Source organism: Malaclemys terrapin, chromosome 3 (genome assembly GCF_027887155.1).
Source record: "Malaclemys terrapin pileata isolate rMalTer1 chromosome 3, rMalTer1.hap1, whole genome shotgun sequence".
NCBI classification, from domain to species: domain Eukaryota; kingdom Metazoa; phylum Chordata; order Testudines; family Emydidae; genus Malaclemys; species Malaclemys terrapin.
In genome coordinates, this window is record NC_071507.1 from 116972121 (window position 1) to 116993238 (window position 21118).

The following is a 21118-nucleotide window of genomic DNA, read 5'->3' on the forward strand; positions in this document are numbered from 1 at the left end:
TTCTGGCCACGGCTTTACTTAACTGCATCAGTTCCATCAGAGCATCATAAACCTCAGTCATTTGGTACCTCACTGTCAATATGGCTCTCCCAGTGAGTGTCACTTACTGACTTCCCAGTCAGATTTGTAACATTGTCCATGAGGATCTACTACCTGATAGTTAATGCTGAAAACAAGATGTATATCCTTTGCAGTACTCCGAAGAGATATTGAATTTAACGAAGATGATGCTGCATCTGACACAGTCAGGTTGCGGGAATGGCAGCCACAAGGCATGAAGAAAAAGCTCTTGGATTCAACATAAGGATCTTTGCCTGGATGCCACTGTTTCTTCCCTTCATGTTTACGCTGTTGTCGTAGCCTTGGCTGCGGCAGTCCTGAAGCTTTATTCTTGTTCAAAATGTTCATAAACAGTTCTGTTAGGCCTTTTCCAGTAGAGTTGTCCACAGACCAGAAACAGATAAAACCTTCCTTTTCTTGTATACAGCCATCCTTGTTAACAAATGTTAACTTATGGGGCGAAAATGGTCCGTATTAGGGAGAGCAAAAGTCTGTGTTCTGCAGTCTTAGAAAGTAATCAAACATTACATGGTAAGCATGGCAAAAGAAATAACAATATTTCTTTTATATTGTTGCATAGATAGGGGTTCGATAGATATGTCCTTTATTAATCACTACTTACACTCTTCAAGTCTTAAAACACAAGTACACTTTCACAATTGCACAATAAAACAAGGTTTGCAATGTCGCAACTGGGCTCTTACTTCATTCTTATATCTCATTGACTGATTGGCAATGCTCTGTCCATTATATACCTGCAAGGGCATGGCTGACAACATTCTAGGAGGGTCAAGGAAAATGTAGTTCTCAGAAAGTCTGGAAGGTTCTACGAGAGTCAACAAAGGTTCAAAACATTCTAGGTAGTTAGTGAAAAATTAATTCACAAGCTGAATACCTGAAACATTTTACTTCAAACCTTCTATTTTCCCTTTTGTTGCTAACAACAAAAACAGCACCCCAAGCACGATGCCCCCAAAGCCCGGCACCCCAGGCGGTTGCCTGGATAGCCTGCCCCTAAATCCAACCCTGTATATTACAGTAGACTGCGCACAGGCAGCTGTGCAAAACTACTCTCTCTTTAAGTAAATCCAGTTTACTTTATTATGCAAGTGCAAGTGATTGTTTCCAGACAAGTTGTCTTAAATCCTGTGTCTTTAGAATCAATGATATTGTATAATATATGGTTCCCAAATTGTGGTCTATAAGAGCTAGTTTGTGACAAAATACTGGGTCTTCTTTGTTTCCAGCTACTTAATCGCTTAAAATCAATCAAACAAACAAAAATGGAAAAATATATTACCTACAGTAATATTACTTTCCCTTGTAAAGAGTTGCTGTAGTTGTCCTAATGATGTTATTTGATCATCAGTGGGAAGGATGGTGGTGTACCTACCATATTATGGATAGAAAAGGAGAATAGTCCGTGAGGCAATCTCTTTATACAATGTGGACCAAATCTTAAAGAGTTTTGAGTTTTATTTTACTTGTTTTATTAAGCATTTTTGTGACTAAATCAAACATTAAATTTTAGGGTTTATAAAAGCACTTATAACTGAATTATGGGCTGTTCTGGAGTGTGGAAGAGATGATCTTAGAGTAACTCACCCCAGTTCTACTCCAGTAGATCCTATTGACCGAAGCTGTCAGAAGGTGAGAAATTATCTTATTTTGTGCAATTTGTTACTACTGTGTATAAATACACAGGTGGTTTCATTAATATCCTAAATGAGACATTTCATCAGCATTGCTTCTAATTTAGCCACTTAAGGCAAAATTGGTGTAGTACAACAAGCAAAACAATGACTGAATGAAATAGGTTCCTGTGTTATATGGAGGGTCACAATTGCAAGGGTCACTTAAAGTCATTTAAAACAATATCATAAAAAGAGTGATATAGAGGATCATCTTGACCAAATGAGTTCTTATAATAGCATAAATTGAGATTTATGAACAGTGTTGTAGAACAGCATATAAATGTATACCTAAATTGGCTAATATTTTAGATGGAATATGATTTGATTTTATATTTGATATTCAGTTAGTTTGATTTACATGAGGTTACATTCTTTCAAGTGGAAAGTTCTCTTTCTGATAACGTTTACTTTGTCTTAGAATGAGTTACAACTACCAGTTCAAGGTGATCTAAACCACCAAATTTTACATGTGATGATATAAGTGGTATAGCATTCAAAAATCATTCAACATTTATTGCCAGAATTGTACTTCATTCAGACCCATAGAAGAATTCTCAACTTTCACTGGGACATTCGCTTCTGCAATGTGACAACCCATCAGTTCACACAGTTCTCACAAGGTGCATGGGCACTACCCTTATGCTAGCATACATGTATCTCTCATGAGTATATGAGTAATGTTCCACATCTGTTTTGTTGGGCAGCTCTGCCTGTTTAAACTTCACACTGCAGAGCAGGGTGAGGCTGAGACCTGGGCCTAAGTTCTTTACATTGTTTTAATTAACTGCCAATTAAATGCTATCAAATGTTTGGTTATATAAATACAAAAGTTCACAGGAGCAACTTTTTTTTTTTTTTTTTTTAAGTCTTTTCTAGCGCTGGTAAATTTGCTATCCTATCCTGCTATTTATGAACTGATAGGTGATCAGGAGATACCAAATAAACCAGAATATTCTCTCCGTGAAGTTCCTACAAATGTTATTGTAAGTAATTTTTTCTTTGATTTTTTTTCAAAACATTACAATGTAGTTAGACACTTTACCTGAGCAAGTATTATGTTAATAATTAAAGACATGCTCTATTTTCTGCTCAATGATATATTTTAAAGTATTTTTGCATTTTTTATTGTGTGCAGCATGAGGGCAGCATATGCACATAGTATATTGGGTAATATAAAATCTTTACATAATTTGAAGGTCTTACTTTCCTTCCTCACTTGTATTATAAATCTGTTCCCAGGGATAATAATGATATATATGAACGTTTCTAATTTTGTGTGTGCGTGTGCATGCGCATATGTATGGATATATTTGTATCATACATTATTATATGTGTGTGGGTGTATGTATGTATAGTCCCTCCTCCCTCCACTTAATATATATATATATTAAGTGGAGGGAGGAGGGACTATATATGTAGTCTTATACCACACCCATTGTAGTGACAAATATTTAACCTTTCAACAAAAAAATTAATTAAAAAATGGGTTAGAGTTGCTGAAGTGCATAAACTACCAACACAATATAAAAAGTCAGGATTTACCTAGTAACTTCCTTACCCAGTCCTATGTATATATGCTAATGATTGCTCATTCTCCATATTATTTTATCCACATTCCCTGCCCTCCTCTTCTACACATCATGTGTAAACTTCAACTCTAACCACACAAAGTGGTTACAATTGGATGTTTGTCAATTGCTCAAACTGTTGAATATTGTATTAAAATATTTGATTAATTTTTATGGTGTAGATTTTTAGTTATACATGAGAGTCTTGGATGACTGTTAGTGCAGGGAATATTTTTAAAAGTGGAAATAGTTTGTAAAATTGTCTGTCATGTTTGGAAGTTACTATTTTGAAATCTTGTAACACTATTTATGTGATTAATGAGGCAGTATGGTACTATTTTCTGTTTTCAGTAGTTATTTGTGTTCAGAGTCCAAATTGCATGTTTTGTGAGGCATAGGAGGGGAGTAGTCATTTGTTGAGGGTAGTGTATGCAAGTGATGTAATATGAAGAAAGCAAAATCATGTTTGAAGGTTCTATGGGTTCCGTGAGACTTAAGTAGCGATTTCATAGCTTTATGAATCGGGGTTGGTGGAATATACTCTAAAACACCTCTAACTGATTTTTTAATAAAGCTTTTTGTTTGAGGAATTTCTTAGGTTTGTAAAGAAGTGTTATTTCAGTGTTGATAGTGGCTCACATGGATAGTAGTAAAAGTTCTTATATATTCTCCAAATTATGCTCTCTCCACCTTCAGAGCCCTGGTGTTTGCACAAGCCTCTCCAAAGCCCAGAATCTTCTCTTGGCCCCTGTACACCTGCACTTCTTCTCTGGGTTACTCTCCAGATCTCCATTGCCTCATAACCCCCATGGCTCAGATGTCCCTGGGTCACTCTTTAGAACCCCGGTGTCTGCAGTGTTCCACCCCTCATTCTTGGCTCCTTGCTAAAACATACAATGGCAGAAGAGGCTGCAGTTGTCAGACAAACATCCCTCAGCACCTCTTTCTTTATGCACAGAAATAGCCAATTTGCATTAAGTCCTTTATAAATTATTTACATTACTGAGTTCATGGCCAACCAACTGACTGAAAAGGCAGCAGCAATCTTGGGGTTAAAGGAAATTATATTCAAAAGAATCTTTGTATACACAAATGATACAATAAAATCGAATTTCCAGTGATTTAGAATAAATGTTAAATTGTTTAGTTGCATTGCAGTGTAAAGTAGCAGTTTCACTTACAGTGAAGTTGTTCTGTTGGGGAGGGAAATAATTTGGTGTCAGAGGATTCCACTATCTTTAAATAAGAATGCATTTTAAATAAAAGAGATTCTGCTTTGACCAATGTTATTTTACTGGTAATGGTAACTTTATTTTATAAAAAACGAAGTGCAAGTTGTTATGGATTTTATGAAATTAGGTTCATAATTTTTCTCTCTGATGTGGTCTTGAAGTGACCCATTGATCTAAAGAGTCAGACAATAATTCTCCCCGCTGTTTCCGAGGCCATGCTTCTCAAACAGAATTTAATAAATAAATAAAAATGGATTTCATTTGACGCAAACAAAGCCCCTAAGGATTTTGTTGGTTTTAGTTCTTTTGAGTTTACCACACCAATCTGAGTCCAAGAGAATGTCGTCAGTGGAATTTTTGTGCATTTTGTGCATTCTTTAAAATGAAATTATTACTTTGGAAGCAATATATGAGACAAACTAGAGAGAGGGATAATACAAGCTGAACTGTAGATAAAACAGTGAGCAATCTACTGGTCATTTACAGTTTTGTCAAGCACTGTAGGATAAAAATAAAATTGCCCATATAAAACACTCTTACTTCACATCATAAACAAACTGATGATTTGACAGGGTTTGCAAAAAACAAAAACAAACAAAAATAACCCACAGAACTTTTCTATTGGGCAAGTTATTCCATAATTGTCCACTATCAGGTTTCTTGAACCTTTCTTTGAAGCATCTGGTACTCACCATAGTTAGAGATAGAAGAATACTGGACTAGATGGACCATTGTCTAGTCCAGGGGTCGGCAACGTTTGGCACACGGCTCGCCAGGGTAAGCATCCTAGCGGGCCGGGCCAGTTTATTTACCTGTTGATGCGGCAGGTTCGGTTGATCGTGGCCCCCACTGACCACAGTTCGCCGTCCCGGGCCAATGGAGGCGGCGGGAAGCTGCGGCCAGCACATCCCTCGCCTGTGCCGCTTCCCGCCGCCCCCATTGGCCCGGGATGGCGAACCGCGGCCAGTGGGGGCCGTGATCGGCCGAACTTGACACGTCAGCAGATAAATAAACTGGCCTGGCCCACTAAGGTGCTTACCCTGGCGAGCCGCGTGCCAAACGTTGCCGACCCCTGGTCTAGTCTGAGTTGGTACTTGTATTTCTATGCACAGAATTATTTAATACCTGAAATTTTGATTAAATTAGCTTGAAATGGAAAGAACTACATATTTCAAAAACACTAAACTTACATTTTACCATTTTACTCCAATATTAACATTCAATAGTAATTTAAAATGCTTAATATTTCAGTGCCTTGATATGTATTTAACTGAGTTATGTGTTTGTTTTTTTTATCTTTCTATCTATCTGTCTATTGATATATGCCTTGATTCCACACCATTGACTTTAATGGAAATAAGAACATTAAGCATGAATACTTAAAAAAAAATTGTAACGTTTAGAAAAAATAATGCTGTATTTTTACACATAAATCAACCTTAAGTGTAAGAAATATAAGAAGATGCATGATAATTTTACAATAATGCCTTCTTTTTTCAGGATGTCATTGACAGACTTATAATTTTGAATTCAGAAGCTAAAATTCACTCTTTATTCAATTATGAACAATCACACATCTTTGGTCTGAGGTAAGATCCACTCTCTGTTCAAAATGAGAATACAGTATAGCAAGATTCTGTTGGTTTCCAATAAACCCATATTATTGCTTCTTATTGTGCATGAAAGTGAAATTCAGTTAGGTTTATTTTTTTATTTTTATTTTTTAACATGGAAAGGTTGAATGAAAAATGCATTATACAGAATTAGGAAACCAACAAAACCAATCTTTATTTAATATTCCTGTACCCGATGCAATAAAAGCAGTTGCACAAGGTTATTTAGCATGGATGGTTGAAAAGCAAATTTAGTACATCCATCATGACACGTGAAACAAACTTCCTGCTAAAATACTGAAATAAATTGAGGATTTTACATTACCATGTGCATCTTTATATATTTAATTTATCTACAATGAATGCATTTCAGAAGTTCATTCTGTTTTAATTATATTACCAATTCCAGCAATATTCCCAGTGCTTAAAATGGGAGGTACCACTAGAACCAGTAATATGTCTAGAACTTGAATGAACATTTTAAATGTGTTTACTGAATATGATGCTCATCAATATAGTGTCTGTGTGGTTTCCAAGTATTTAAAAATAGAAATAACAATCTATCATTTTCTTTCTTTCTTCTTTCCTAGCCTGAAGGATAAATAGTTTGCTTAGGGTATCTCTACTAAGATGTGATCCATACTGTGAAAAAAAGTTTGATAATGATTGGACAAAATAATGGTCCCAATGGTTTATAAAGTCCAAAGTTAGTTTTCTATAGCCTCACTTATACCAAAATATCAGAGTAAATTAATCTGTACTGTACTTGCAAATAATAGTGAACTATGTACTGTAGATTACATCAAATAATCCCGGTAACATTTTTCATCTGGCAGGACAGGTATGAGATGTACAGTGACTAAGTTTCGAGATATGAGAAGTACAATCTTGTACTATGAAACTGGGAGACAGAGATGGTTTCATAAAATAATATAGGACTATAGGAGTCTTAAGTTAGGTAGAGGTGATGAGTCCGCAGATACCATTTGAAAAACTAGTAGTTACTTTGACACAACTGTGAAATCCTAGCACCATTGAAGTCAATGGCAAAACTCCTTTTGATTTCAACTAGAGCCAGGATTTCACTCCCAGTTGGGCAGGCTGTTCTGAAAAGGAACTATGAGTTTTGTCTGTGTGTTTATATTGTGGTTTTCATTAAGGCCCTGTCTACACTGCAAAAAAATAATAATAAATGGGGTGCTCATTGAACCATAAAATCATGAACTCCAATGCATGTTTTATACACAGAGACAAAACTTTCAGCTAATCTCTTTGAGTGGGTTCACAGCTGACTCCCTGATTCCTTTTAAATTGACAAAATTAAACAAGTACACATATTCCAACCTGATTGTGAATGCTTTAAAAAAATGTGTTTAACAAGCTTGTACCCGGTGTACCTGGGTACCACAACCATGACACTTGAAACCATTTTACAAACACCTATTTAAATAGATTAGAGGGGTCTTAACATTTACTGAAGAACTTGAAGCATAGAAGGAAATTTTGCACTGGATTATGAAAAGGACAGAAAGCAAGTGAAAGCTTCTGAGAATAGGGACGTTGTTCTGTTTCTCAATTCATGTAAAGAGACAAACTGTCTCATTTTTAGACTTAGCAGAATACTTATTTTTTATAATTTTGACAGATATCAGTATTTAGTTTTAAGCATATTTTCTATATTTATCGATTTTAAATTTTCACTGTTGTAAAAAATTATGGGTGTTAAGCATCTTTTTTTTTTGTTAATTGCATTTTTCTCAGTTCCTGGAAATTATGGGTAGTCAGACAATGGGAGAGGGGGTCAGACACTAATTATTTAATAACAGTAGACACTGATATTCAAAAAGTTATTTTTAGAACCATTAAACCAAAAAATTGTCAACATCACATGTCAAAATGTACAAAGTAAATAGCCTTAAATCAAACTCTAATTAATTCTCAAGCAGCAATTTTTCTTGCTTTGCCTATCTGAAAATTTCAGTTATTACTGATGGAAATATGTTTTCGTTGGTTTATGTGTATATAGTGAAATCAACATTTATCATCATTTACTGATAAACATTTAATTCTTCCAAGCCTATGCATTTTTATTTCTCCACCAGTAATGATGCTAAACTCCTTTGTAAAGTTCTTTAAGACCTACTGATGAAAAGCTCTATATAAACTAGATAGTAGTATTGTTGTTGTTGTTGCTACTATTATTTTAGGGGAAAATAAGTAATGTGCTATTCATATTAAATAAGTAATGTGCTAGCCATATTAAATGGCTGCTACACTAGGAAATCAAAGAAAATATTCTTTAACTACTGTACCATAATTTTCTGTGGAGCCACCTAAGCTCCTTTTATAACCTCAGTGATGCCTTGGATCTACCATTTCCCAGCCTCCCACGAACGTCCCCCCTTCTCCTGTCTTCCCTCAAAGACCCCATTTATTGTCAACTTTCCTTCCGTTAGAAGAAGGGAAAATGAAACTCACTCTAGAGCCTTTCAACACTGCTCATTTCATGTATTAGAATGCCAAAGTGAGGCATTAAGTCCTCTGATCTCTAACAAACTCTGAACCTCATATAAGGGTATACAATGTCAGAAGTGGGAGTACAAGCCATGATCTCTATATTAAGCAACCTGTCACCTTCTTTTCAGATATATTTAGCCATAGTAGTAAGCTTGGCATTTAGTTTTCATTAAATAGGTTTCCAAGAAAAATTAGCAAAGTCTACGTCTACCTTCTTTGTGACATCTCAGGTGGCTTAAATATGCTTTTTTAAGCTGTCAGTTTGATTAAAGAGAAAACTGTATATATTATTGTCAACAATATCTACAATATTTATGAAAAGCTTAATTTGGTGTTTTGACAAGTGTTTTACCACAATAAAACACTTCATAACAAATATCATTATGATTTATTACATAGCTTTCTTCTGTATTTATGGGCTTAAGTGGATGGCTTAGGTGGGACCAAAAGCACCACAAATCAGAGACAGTGCACTATTTCTTACCCAAATATATATTTAAAGCAATATATTAATATTTTGGAAACTATATTTTCAAAACTGATTAAACTTGTCCCTTTACTGTACTGATGGTCACTGAAGTTTTAATACTTTTAAAAATCAGACCACAAAATGCATTCCTCATAAGGAAGTGTACAGGATAGTGGGCTAAAGCTGAGAAAAAATGAAAATATTCTTAGTATCCTATAGTTTTATGTTGCATTTTTATAACATCAGTAACACGTTTCAGCTGAATACTGTCTATTTTTGAGTGTGTTTGAAGCATCTAGCTTCATGTTACATTTTCCTTTTGTACCTTAAGTTTGAAAATTATTAGTAAATAGCCTGAATGTTTTCTTATTGTTTTAATGGCTTTTCATGAGTTTTGGAAGGTGCACACATACTATTTCACGGGTAATAGTTTTAGAATTCATAAATACAAAACTTTTATTCTGACTAATTCAGTTCCTTATATAAGGAATCTGTACTATTACATACTCATTCCAAGTTCTCACACCTCTGAACTCCATGGAGTCAAACTTGAAAGATATATATTTCACTAGAATCCATTTGAGATTAATTTTGATCTTCTTTCCTAAAATTGCTGAGTACAAAGATATCTGTCTTTTTCGAAAGAAACATTGTCTTGCATAGTCAGCATGCTCCCCTGCCTAAATCCTTCACTGATATCAAATTTGCTAGTATATGAAGCAACTGTAATTTCAAGCACTGAATTGTGGTATCATTGAACAAACCTGGTAGGAGCAGCAGGTTAGTTATAATGGATAAAGGATCTGTGTAGACACACACATCTAGTTAAATTGACAATGAAGAGAAATCAAATATTGTAAAATTCAGTAGCAGCTGAAGATTGAGAACAATCTATCACAGCATGTTTTTGGTGATTTTTCTTTAAATCAGTGTAGTAGACTTAACAAACTTATATAAAAAGGCTCTAAAGTCTTTCTCTCTTTCAATATCAAGAGAACAGGACAAGTTGTGACCAAGAGAATATGCTAAAGTAGCTGTCATCATGTGTTCTGTACTGCTGTTGGTTGGTGGGATGGTCATTTGAAGGCCTGTATGCATCTCACTCTTTGAAAGCAATGATGGTCAATTTAGTTTTAGCTCATGGTTAATACACAGAATTCTTACAAGTCTTCTGCCTAGAGCACAGAAATTCTAAATTTGCTTTCTTGCATGTCAAACACAAGTTTTGGGTTAAAAACTCTAGTCTCCTTCAGTCATATGCTGTGCTTGTCTAACTTCAAATTTCATCGTACCTCCTATACTTACTTAGTTTTTAATATAGTTGTTATAGATCATTTCCCATAATAGCGACCTTTTTCAACTGAAAGATATACAGATATTGAATTAATTTTTTAAGCTTTTGTGTTATATTTTCTGGTGTTACTGTTTTCTTTTGAGTAAGCATGATCATTGTTCCTGAGTTGAGGGTCAGATCTCCTTGTTGGTTGTGATGAAGATAGATTAAAGATGACACTGTGTGGATCCCATTATCAGCTTCCTTTTTTTAAGAGTCTATCTGTTCAGCACTATAGAAATCAGGGTAGAGAAAATGCTTGGTAGAAATGCATAGTAGAAATCACAGTAAAGAAAATAAGACATGCCTTTGAGCTGCCAGTATCTCAAAATCCATAAAAAAGGGCCCCAATGTAGGTGACCAACAATTACAGGCCAGTAAGCCTGACTTCAGTACTGGGCAAACTGGTTGAAACTATAGTAAAGAACAGAATTTTCATACACATAGATGAACATGGGGAAGAGTCAGCATGGTTTTTGTAAAGGGAAATCATGCCTCACCAATCTATTAGTTGAGGGGGTCAACAAGGATGTGGACAAGGGGAGATCCAGTGGATATAGTGTACTTAAATGTTCAGAAAGCCTTTCACAAAGTCCCTCACCAAAGGCTCTTAAGCGAAGTAAGCTGTCATGGGATAAGAGGGAAGGTCCTCTCATGGACTGGTAACTGGTTAAAAGATAGGAAACAAAGGGCAGGAATAAATAGTCAATTTTCAGAATGGAGAGAGGTAAATGGTGGTACCCCCCAGGAATCTGTACTGGGACCAGTCCTATTCAACATATTCATAAATGATCTGTAAAAAGGGGTAAACAGTGAGGTGGCAAAATTTGAAGATGATACAAAACTACTCAAGATAGTTAAGTCCTAGGCAGATTGCGAAGAGCTACAACAGGATCTCTCAAAACTAGGTGATTGGGCAACAAAATGGCAGATGAAATTCAATGTTGATAGATGCAAAGTAATACATAATCCCAACTGTATATACAAAATGAAGGGGTCTAAATTAGCTGTTACCACTCAAGAAAGAGATCTTGGAATTATTGTGGATAGTTCTCTGAAAAAATCCACTCAATGTGCAGCGGCAGTCAAAAAAGTGAACAGAATGTTGGGCATCAATAAGAAAGGAATAAATAATAAGACAGAAAATATCATATTGCCTCTATATAAATCCGTGGTACGCCCACATCTTGAAACTGCGTGCAGATGTGGTTGGCTCATCTCAAAAAAGATATATTTGGAAGTGGAAAAGCTTCAGAAAAGGGCAACAAAAATCATTGGGGGTATGGAACGGCTTCTGTATGAGGAGAGATTACTAAGACTGGGATGTTTCAGCTGATTACACTGGTCTACAATTTTTGAGAAGTCATCTGCTTCAGAGATAAAATGTGCTATTTATTATGTATTTTGATGTGCTGAATTCAAATATGACAATTAAAACAACTGATTGGCTACTGTTTCTAAGATATTTAAGTTTTTACATTTTATGTCTATGTATATTGTGTAGATAGTAGAGTTTTAATCATAAATTGTAAACCTAGGTCTTTTCGTGTGTTTATGGTTGCTTTACATGATAATATTTCACCTCTCCTGTTTATGTAACACTTTAAAAATCAGCAAAAGGGTTATATAAATAAAATGTATTATGAAACAAAAGGCAAAAAACTATTATGTACATAGTTTAGTCCTATTCAGTGTCTACTCGGCGCTTCTTGGCTTGTCTCTTGTATTCATTAAATGGAGCATCTCTTGTCACTGTCCAGCAATAGTCTGCAAGCATTGATGGGCTCCATTTGCCCTGTTAGCGTTTCTCCATTGTTGCAATGTCCTGGTGAAATCGCTCGCCGTGCTCGTCGCTCACTGCTCCGCAGTTCGGTGGAAAAAAATCTAGATGTGAGTGCAAAAAATGTATCTTTAGTGACATGTTGCAATCAAGGCTTTTGTATGCCTTGAGGAGGTTTTCCACCAACAACTTGTAGTTGTCTGCCTTGTTGTTTCCGAGAAAATTTATTGCCACTAACTGGAAGGCTTTCCATGCTCTTTTCCTTGCCACGCAGTGCATGGTCAAATGCATCATCTCGAAGAAGTTCATGAATCTGAGGACCAACAAAGACACCTTCCTTTATCTTAGCTTCACTTAACATTGGAAATTTTCCACGGAGGTACTTGAAAGCTGCTTGTGTTTTGTCAGTGGCCTTGACAAAGTTCTTCATCAGACCCAGCTTGATGTGTAAGGGTGGTAATAAAATCTTCCTTGATTCAACAAGTGGTGGATGCTGAACACTTTTCCTCCCAGGCTCCAATGACTGTCGGAGTGGCCAATCTTTCTTGATGTAGTGGGAATCTCTTGCACGACTATCTCATTCGCAGAGAAAACAGCAGTACTTTGTGTATCCAGTCTGCAGACCAAGCAAGAGAGCAACAACCTTCAAATCGCCACAAAGCTGCCACTGATGTTGGTCATAGTTTATGCACCTCAAAAGTTGTTTCATGTTGTCATAGGATTCCTTCATATGGACTGCATGACCAACTGGAATTGATGGCAAAACATTGCCATTATGCAGTAAAACAGCTTTAAGACTTGTCTTCGATGAATCAATGAACAGTCTCCACTCATCTGGATCGTGAACGATGTTGAGGGCTGCCATCACACCATCGATGTTGCAGGCTACAAGATCACCTTCAATGAAGAAGAATGGGAAAAGATCCTTTTGACGGTCACGGAACCTGGAAACCCTAACATCACCTGCCAGGAGATTCCACTGCTGTAGTCTGGAGCCCAACAGCTCTGCCTTACTCTTGGGTAGTTCCAAATCCCTGACAAGGTCATTCAGTTCACCTTGTGTTATGAGGTGTGGTTCAGAGGAGGAGGATGGGAGAAAATGTGGGTCCTGTGACATTGATGGTTCAGGACCAGAAGTTTCATCCTCTTCCTCTTCCTCATCTGACTCAAGTGAGAATGATTCTGGTGCATCAGGAACCGGCAGTCCTTCTCCGTGAGGTACTGGGCGTATAGTTGATGGAATGTTTGGATAATGCACAGTCCACTTTTTCTTCTTTGACACACTTTTCCCAACTGGAGGCACCATGCAGAAGTAACAATTGCTGGTATGATCTGTTGGCTCTCTCCAAATCATTGGCACTGCAAAAGGCATAGATTTCCTTTTCCTGTTCAACCACTGGCGAAGATTTGTTGCACAAGCGTTGCAGCATATGTGTGGGGCCCACCTCTTGTCCTGATCTCCAATTTTGCAGCCAAAACAAAGGCTTTCTTAACCATAGTGGTTATACTGCGCGTTTGTGATGCAAAAGTCACTTCACTACAAACATAGCAGAAGTTATCTGCACTGTTCACACAAGTACGAGGCATCTCTGCTCACTTTGGCTAAACAGAAATGTGTCCCTTTGCAAAATCAAACACTGACAAATAAAAGAGAACAACACTGTATGATTTCTAGAGCTGATCTAGGGCAATTTGTTCAGCAGAGTGATGTAAGCTTCGTTATGATTGCATCATCCATGACTTCTAGGAATAACATCATGCAATTCATATCACGTATGATGCAATACCAGCTTCAGATTGCATCATTCATTGTTTTGCCTAAAAAGCAAGTACTGTCCAAACCCAGTCATAGATTTATTCCTAGATCCAGTCAAAGATGTATTTTAGTCATTTCTGGTTTAAATTGAAATCCCTTCCCTTTATAACTCACTTATCATCCGCCATTCCCAAGTCAAGGGTCGTATATACTGACCCAATAGCATATCTTGAAAACTAGAGCCAATCAACAATTTTAAGCATTATTTTCGTTGTCAGTGACCCAAAATTAGTAAAGTTTGACTACATTTATTTCAGAAGCATTTTGGCTTTAGAGCAGTGTTACCAAATGAAATTAATAGGGAGCTGATTTAAAACAAACAAAAAAGTATATCTTCACACAACACACAGTCCACCTGTGGAACTCTTTGCCAGAGGAGGTTGTGAAGGCCAAGACTATAACAGAGCTCAAAAAAGAGCTAGATAAATTCATGGAGGATAGGTCCATCAATTGCTATTAGCCAGGATGGGCAGGGATAGTGTCCCTAGCTTCTGTTTGCCAGAAGCTGGGAATGAGCAACAGGGAATGGATCACTTGATTATCTGTTCTGTGCATTCCCTCTGGGGAACCTGGTATTTTCCACTGTCGGAGGACAGGATACTGGGCTAGATGGACCTTTAGTCTGACCCAGTATGGCCGTTCTTATGAAGCAAAGAAGGCAGACTTTATAAAAGGAATTCTAAACCAATCACACTTTTCTCATAGCGAGCACAAGAGATATATAGATCGGTAGGGGAGAAAACAGCAAAATCTGCACACAAATCCCTGCCTCACTTTCCTCATCACTCCAAGAGTCCTTTGTGATTTGGTTAACATCTGTTCAGTGGGTCCAGGATTCAGCTCCCCCTCTCTCCTCCCTCTTTCACCTTGCTCAATCTTGCCTTCTTTTTCTGGTTGGGGGGAAGGGGGCTACTGAAAGCGGACATTGTCCTTTTATCATTTACAGTCCCCTGGGTAAGGTGACTTCCCTGGTCAGCTTCAAAACCCCATCAGATGATTAATGTTCTCTGTGTGATGGTCTGTTGCTTGATTATCATCCACCTGGAGTCCAGACTTTGAAGAAATGGTTTTATCTAGATTGCAACCATCCCATTGTTTTTCTAGGGCAAAGCATATTCAGTTGTTGATGGTCTTTAATGACCACCCTATTCAGAGGTGCACACCCAGTCCCCAGTCCTCCTCTCCTCCTTAGCAACAAGAAGTATGAGGCAAGAATATAGTAAAGTTATCCATAAGATCACAAGCAGAGTGTTCATACTATCAAACAGAATTAATAAGTTGTACGTAGACAGGCCTCCAAATCATCACCATTAGATTTCATGGAAGGTTTTGACCTTCCTAGGAGAAGATCAAGTTCTGAGTCAATCTGTCAACATTGGTTGTGAGGAAAGTGAAAGTGAAGTGAGGAAGTGAGGGCTATTGGAGCCAGCCTTCCTTATGTATTACTACACCAACATTTAGGTGCACAAGGAGGCACATCTGCAGTCTCAATAGTCATTGCTCCCTAGGGGATTTTGAACTTTCAGTGCCACAGGAGCACACATCTCTGGAGGGGGGGATCTACAGGGGCAGTACTGAAAGTAATCAGCTCTTAGCATTCTCAGTAGGAGAAAGAATAGCTTTGGTTTAATTGTCAGTTTTTCTTCTCTGAGAAAAGCATGCCAATTGATCATGACTTATGTACTATTGATTGTGAGAAGCAACAAAAGTAGTTATGTGGAAGGCCTGTCACGTGGGCATTTGCTTACACACCTCCTCTTGAAGGCAAAGTTCTTCTAAAGCTGTTGTAACTGATAACAAATTAAATACACTTCATAAGTAAACGCTGCTAACATGCTTTTACTTTCAGAGTGGTTACAGATTGTATGGCACCACCGTAACAGTAATAAATTCCAAAGTAATCGCCAGTTACCAAGCCTGACTCTGAAATATGACTACTTCAATTATTCGAAATTTAGCCACTTTATTGATCAGATTCCTGAGTCACAGTGTGGTGGGGTGTCTGCCCCACCCCCATGCTAGGAGGGGCTGCAGCAGGCCAGGGCGTCTGCGCAGGCCGGCAGCCAATAAGAAAAGGGCTTACTAGGGGCCAATAAGAGCCAAGATTGGAGACAGCCAATCAGGGCTCAGCTTGGTCCTATATAAAGGCTGCCCAGGAAGGGAGCAGGCAGTCTGTCCCAGACCTTCGACAGGGGAAGGTCTGTCTCCAGAGCTGGGAGACTAGCACCGTGGACAGCACAGTGCTGGCCAGGCTTGGGGAGCAGAAGGGAGCTGTAATCCGTAGCCTGGCAGGCTGCAGGCCCTGAAGGGGAGGGCCTAGCGGGTGCAAGGGGCCATAGGGGAAGCGGTCCAGGGAAGTGGACAGACGAGGGGAGAGAAGGAGGCTAACGAGGCTGCCGCCAGAGGGTCCCTGGGTCGTGACCCAGAGTAGAGGGTGGGCCTGGGTCCCCCCTTTTCCCCCATGCAGTATACCCAGCCATCGGCCGTGCGGAGCGGCCATCACAGACTACGCCAGATCCCTGACAGGAGCGATTAGACTTTGGGGTTGTGGTTGGACATGGTGGCTGGGTTGTAGAAAGACTGCTGATCACCCCTCCTCCCCCAGAAGGGTGTGTGGATGGACTAAGGGCACTCCCAGAGGGCAGTGGTCCTGAAGAGGACGCTGCGAGCTGGAGAGCAACACGGATTCAGACATCAACCAAGGGCAAGACAACAGGCCGGACACCACCAGGAGAGGGTGCGCCACTGGACTGAGCTAATTCCCGGAGAAAACCAGTAGGAGGCGCTGGGTGGTGAGTCCCGGCGCTGTCACACACAGCATAACCAGTTCAAAGCAGTCATGCAGGCGGGACAGCTAGTGGCCAACACTGTGCTACAGTCTGCTCTTGACACAGCTGACACAGCAGCCCAGTCCATTTCCACAGTGGTGGTTATGCAGCATATGTCATAGTTGTCTTTCGGGCTTCCCCAAAGAAGTGCAGTTGACCGTCGAATACGTTCCCTTTGAAGGCACAAAGCTCTTTGCGGACTAAACGGACACCTCCCTACATACCCTTAAAGATTCCAGGGCCACTCTCTATTTGTTGGGTATCTACATGCCTGGACAGAAGGGAAAATTTAGTCTGTAGCCCCAGCACAAACCATGCACCTCCCAATACTAAACTCAGCGCTATTACGAACCACAGAGTAAAAAAATCTAAGTTCCCTAGGCGTAAACCATCTGGCCCACAGTCTTCCACATCGCAACCATCTAATTCCAAGCACCAATTTTAACGTGTTGGTCAAGGCGTTAACGGACCACTTCCCCCAATCACTACAGCTGACTACTGCTTTCCACCCATTCGGCTACTGTCTTGTAATGTTTTGCAGCATTTGTAACACATAACATCAGACTGATGAGTCCTGGAAATTGTTCGCAATGGGTATTCCATCCATTTTACCTCCCTTCTTCCTCCACAGCACCCTTTCCCATCACTCTTCAGGGACCCTTCTCATAAGAGTTTACTATGACAAGAGATAGATCGTATCAGGGGATAGCCGTGGTAGTCTGAATCTGTAAAAAGCAACAGAGGATCCTGTGGCACCTTTAAGACTAACAGAAGTATTGGGAGCATAAGCTTTCGTGGGTAAGAACCTCACTTCATCAGACGCAAGTAATGGAAATTTCCAGAGGCAGGTATAAATCAGTATGGAGATAACGAGGTTAGTTCAATCAGGGAGGGTGAGGTGCTCTGCTAGCAGTTGAGGTGTGAACACCAAGGAAGGAGAAACTGCTTCTGTAGTTGGATAGCCATTCACAGTCTTTGTTTAATCCTGATCTGATGGTGTCAAATTTGCAAATGAACTGGAGCTCAGCAGTTTCTCTTTGAAGTCTGGTCCTGAAGTTTTTTTTTGCTTTAAGATGGCTACCTTTACATCTGCTATTGTGTGGCCAGGGAGGTTGAAGTGTTCTCCTACAGGTTTTTGTATATTGCCATTCCTGATATCTGACTTGTGTCCATTTATCCTCTTGCGTAGTGACTGTCCAGTTTGGCCAATGTACATAGCAGAGGGGCATAGCTGGCACATGATGACATATATAACATTGGTGGACGTGCAGGTGAATGAGCCGGTGATGTTGTAGCTGATCTGGTTAGGTCCTGTGATGGTGTTGTTGGTGTAGATATGTGGGCAGAGTTGGCATCGAGGTTTGTTGCATGGGTTGGTTCCTGAGTTAGAGTTGTTATGGTGCGGTGCATGGTTGCTGGTGACCAGCATACTGATTTATACCTGCCTCTGGAAATTTCCATTACTTGCATCTGAAGAAGTGAGGTTCTTACCCACGAAAGCTTATGCTCCCAATACTTCTGTTAGTCTTAAAGGGGCCACAGGACACTCTGTTGCTTTTTAAGAGATAGATAGTCTCCTCCAGTTAGAAGTCTGGAACTAGTACCTCAACATGTATAAGGCAAAACTTTTTATTCTTGTTATTTCCTAATACCCAACAGAAAGGGAGGTTGGAGACCCATACTAGACATCAGAGCACTCAACAAGTTTGCCAAGCTCAAAAATTCAAGATGGTCATGCTATATATGAGTATTCCAGTGTTGGAACAACAACTAGAGGGATACTCAGTGCTATTACACCCGACCACTAAAAGATTCTTCATGGATAGAGTTAACCTTTCCCCACAACCTCGACTTCCTACCCCCACATTGGACCTAAATCTGGTATTGAAAGGAGTGACTAGGCCTCCCTTCAAACCTATGGCCATCTGTTCACTTACACATCTCTCAGTAAAAACACCCTTCCTGATAGCAATCACCTCGACTAGGAGAATAAGAGAAACAGCAGCTCTAGTGGCACAGCCCCATTACACAGTATTCTTTCAGGACAAGGTTACGTTCAGACCACATCCAAAATTCATCCCTAAGGTAACTGCCCCATTCCACATGAACCAATTGATTCATCTTCCCACCTTCTGCCCCAAGCCTCACGGAGAGAATAGGGAGGCTATATTACATGCCCTAGATGTAAGAAGGAGCCCTAGCCTTTTATCTGGATAGGACAAAGGCTTTAAAGAAGTCTCCTAAACTTTTCCTCTCTATTGTGAAAAGATCCAAGGGCTCAGCAATATCAGCCCAGAGACTCTCCAACTGGGTCTCAAACTGAATAAGAGTGACCCCTCCAGATAGGATTTGTGCACACTCCATGAGGTCGATCTCCTCATCCGTTGCTTTCTTCAAGCATATGAGAAATCTGTAGAGCGGTGACATGGACATCAGTCCATACCTTCACAGAACACTATGCGATCACTAATGATTCCACCTCCGATGCGATCTTTGGCTTCACAGTACTGTCATCTGTAACCAAACTCCAAAGCCCCGGCCCTCCAGTAGGGATACTGCTCGGTAGTCACCTACAGGGGAGCACCCATAGGGACGCTACTCGGGGGGAGGGGGGGGGAAAGAAGTTACTCACCTTGTGCACTAACGATGGTTCTTTGAGATGTGTCCCCCTCTGGGTGCTTCACAATCCACCCTCCTCCTCTTTACTTCAGAGTTCTTATCTATGACTCCGCGGTAGACAAGGAGCTGAGGAGGGTTAGCCCACATGCACTGGCTAGCCTCATAGCAGGGCGCGAGGAAAGGTAGTGCAGGTGCTGTCCAAAATTCTCTGATTAGCAGCTCAGGGACGCAAGCACACCTACAGTGGAGCACCCATAGGGACACATATCTTAAAGAGCCATCGTTACTGCACAAGGTGAGTAACTTCTTCCCCGTTGCTCTGCACTGAAGCAGATAGTCATTTCAGCTTCTTATCTCTCGGGTATGCAAAACACCATGGCAGATGACCTCAGCAGACATTTTCTCCTAAATTATGAATGGGACTCAAGTCCTCAACAAAATATTCCTAGCTAGGGGGTTTCCAGAGGTCGACCTTGTCACACTGCAGCCACCATGAAGTGCAGAAAATTTTGTTCCAAAGGAGGATTCAATCTCCAATCTCTCATAGATGTTTTTCTTATTACATGGACAAAGGTGAGGGTTTTTTTATGCATATTCATCAACTATGTTGCTTTTAAAGGTTCTTAACAAGATCAAGCAGGACCAAGCCAAGGCCATTTTGATTGCACCAACTTCGCCAAGACAAGTTTGGTTTCCTTCCATCATCAGACTTATCTCCTGCCCTCCGTGGTGGCTTCTGATCAGTTCTCAACTGTTGTCTCAGAATGTGGGTCCGACATTTCACCCCAATTTGAACATTCTGCAACTCCAAGCATGGGTCCTCAATACTTCTTGGGACTTAAGGCATCCTGCTCATCAGGAGTATGTACTCTTAAATAACAGGAAGGAATCTACAAGACTCATTTTCCTCCAGAAATGAAGAAGATATCCTCTTTAGTGTAACTGTTTTCATATGTCACCTGTCCAGTTGTCTCTTTCTACACTCTTGGATTATCTGTTGGAATTGAAAACATCAGGTCTGTCGAATCAAGGTTCAGTCAAGATTCACTTAGTGTCAATAACAAGTTACTGCTTCCCAGTAGAAATTTTCTCAGTTTTCACACATCTGACCACAACAAGGTTCCTGAAAGTTCTTATGATCCTTTTTCTGCAAGTTAGAGATCCTGCTCCACTTTGGGATCTAAACCTTGTTCTTAATTGTCTAATGAAACAGCCTTTTGAGCCACTAGCTACATGTTCTCTGTTACATTTGTCTATGAAAACAGCCTTTTTGGTGCCCATCACTTCTGTGTGAAGGGTTGGAGAAAGTGGGGCTCTACTGGTAGGCCCTACATTTACTATGTTCTGCAAGAAGAAGGTATCATTATGACCCCATCCAAAATTTTTACCTAAAGTTTCTTCTGAGTTTCATATTAACCGGACTATTCACCTTCCAGTTTTCTTTCCTAAGCGGCATCAGTCTACACAGGAAGCTACCTTCCATACACTAGATGTTTAGAGGGCATTGGCCTTTTACTTGGGCAGAACCAGACCATGCAGGAAGTCCCCTAGACTTTTTGTTTCTATTGTGGTTAGGTCTAGGGGATCCA

The 21118-nt window shown here is 39.5% G+C and overlaps 1 protein-coding gene across 8 annotated transcripts in view; it reads left to right on the top strand.

Moving 5' to 3' along the window:
• TBC1D32 (TBC1 domain family member 32) overlaps positions 1-21118 on the top strand; it is a 167106-nt gene that overhangs the window by 47597 nt on the left and 98391 nt on the right. For all 8 annotated transcript variants that reach the window (XM_054023051.1, XM_054023052.1, XM_054023057.1 and 5 more), the window contains 3 exons: positions 1592-1710; positions 2621-2737; positions 6055-6143. In XM_054023051.1, the coding sequence (XP_053879026.1) occupies positions 1592-1710; positions 2621-2737; positions 6055-6143 (325 nt within the window). The remainder of the gene's footprint in view (positions 1-1591; positions 1711-2620; positions 2738-6054; positions 6144-21118) is intronic.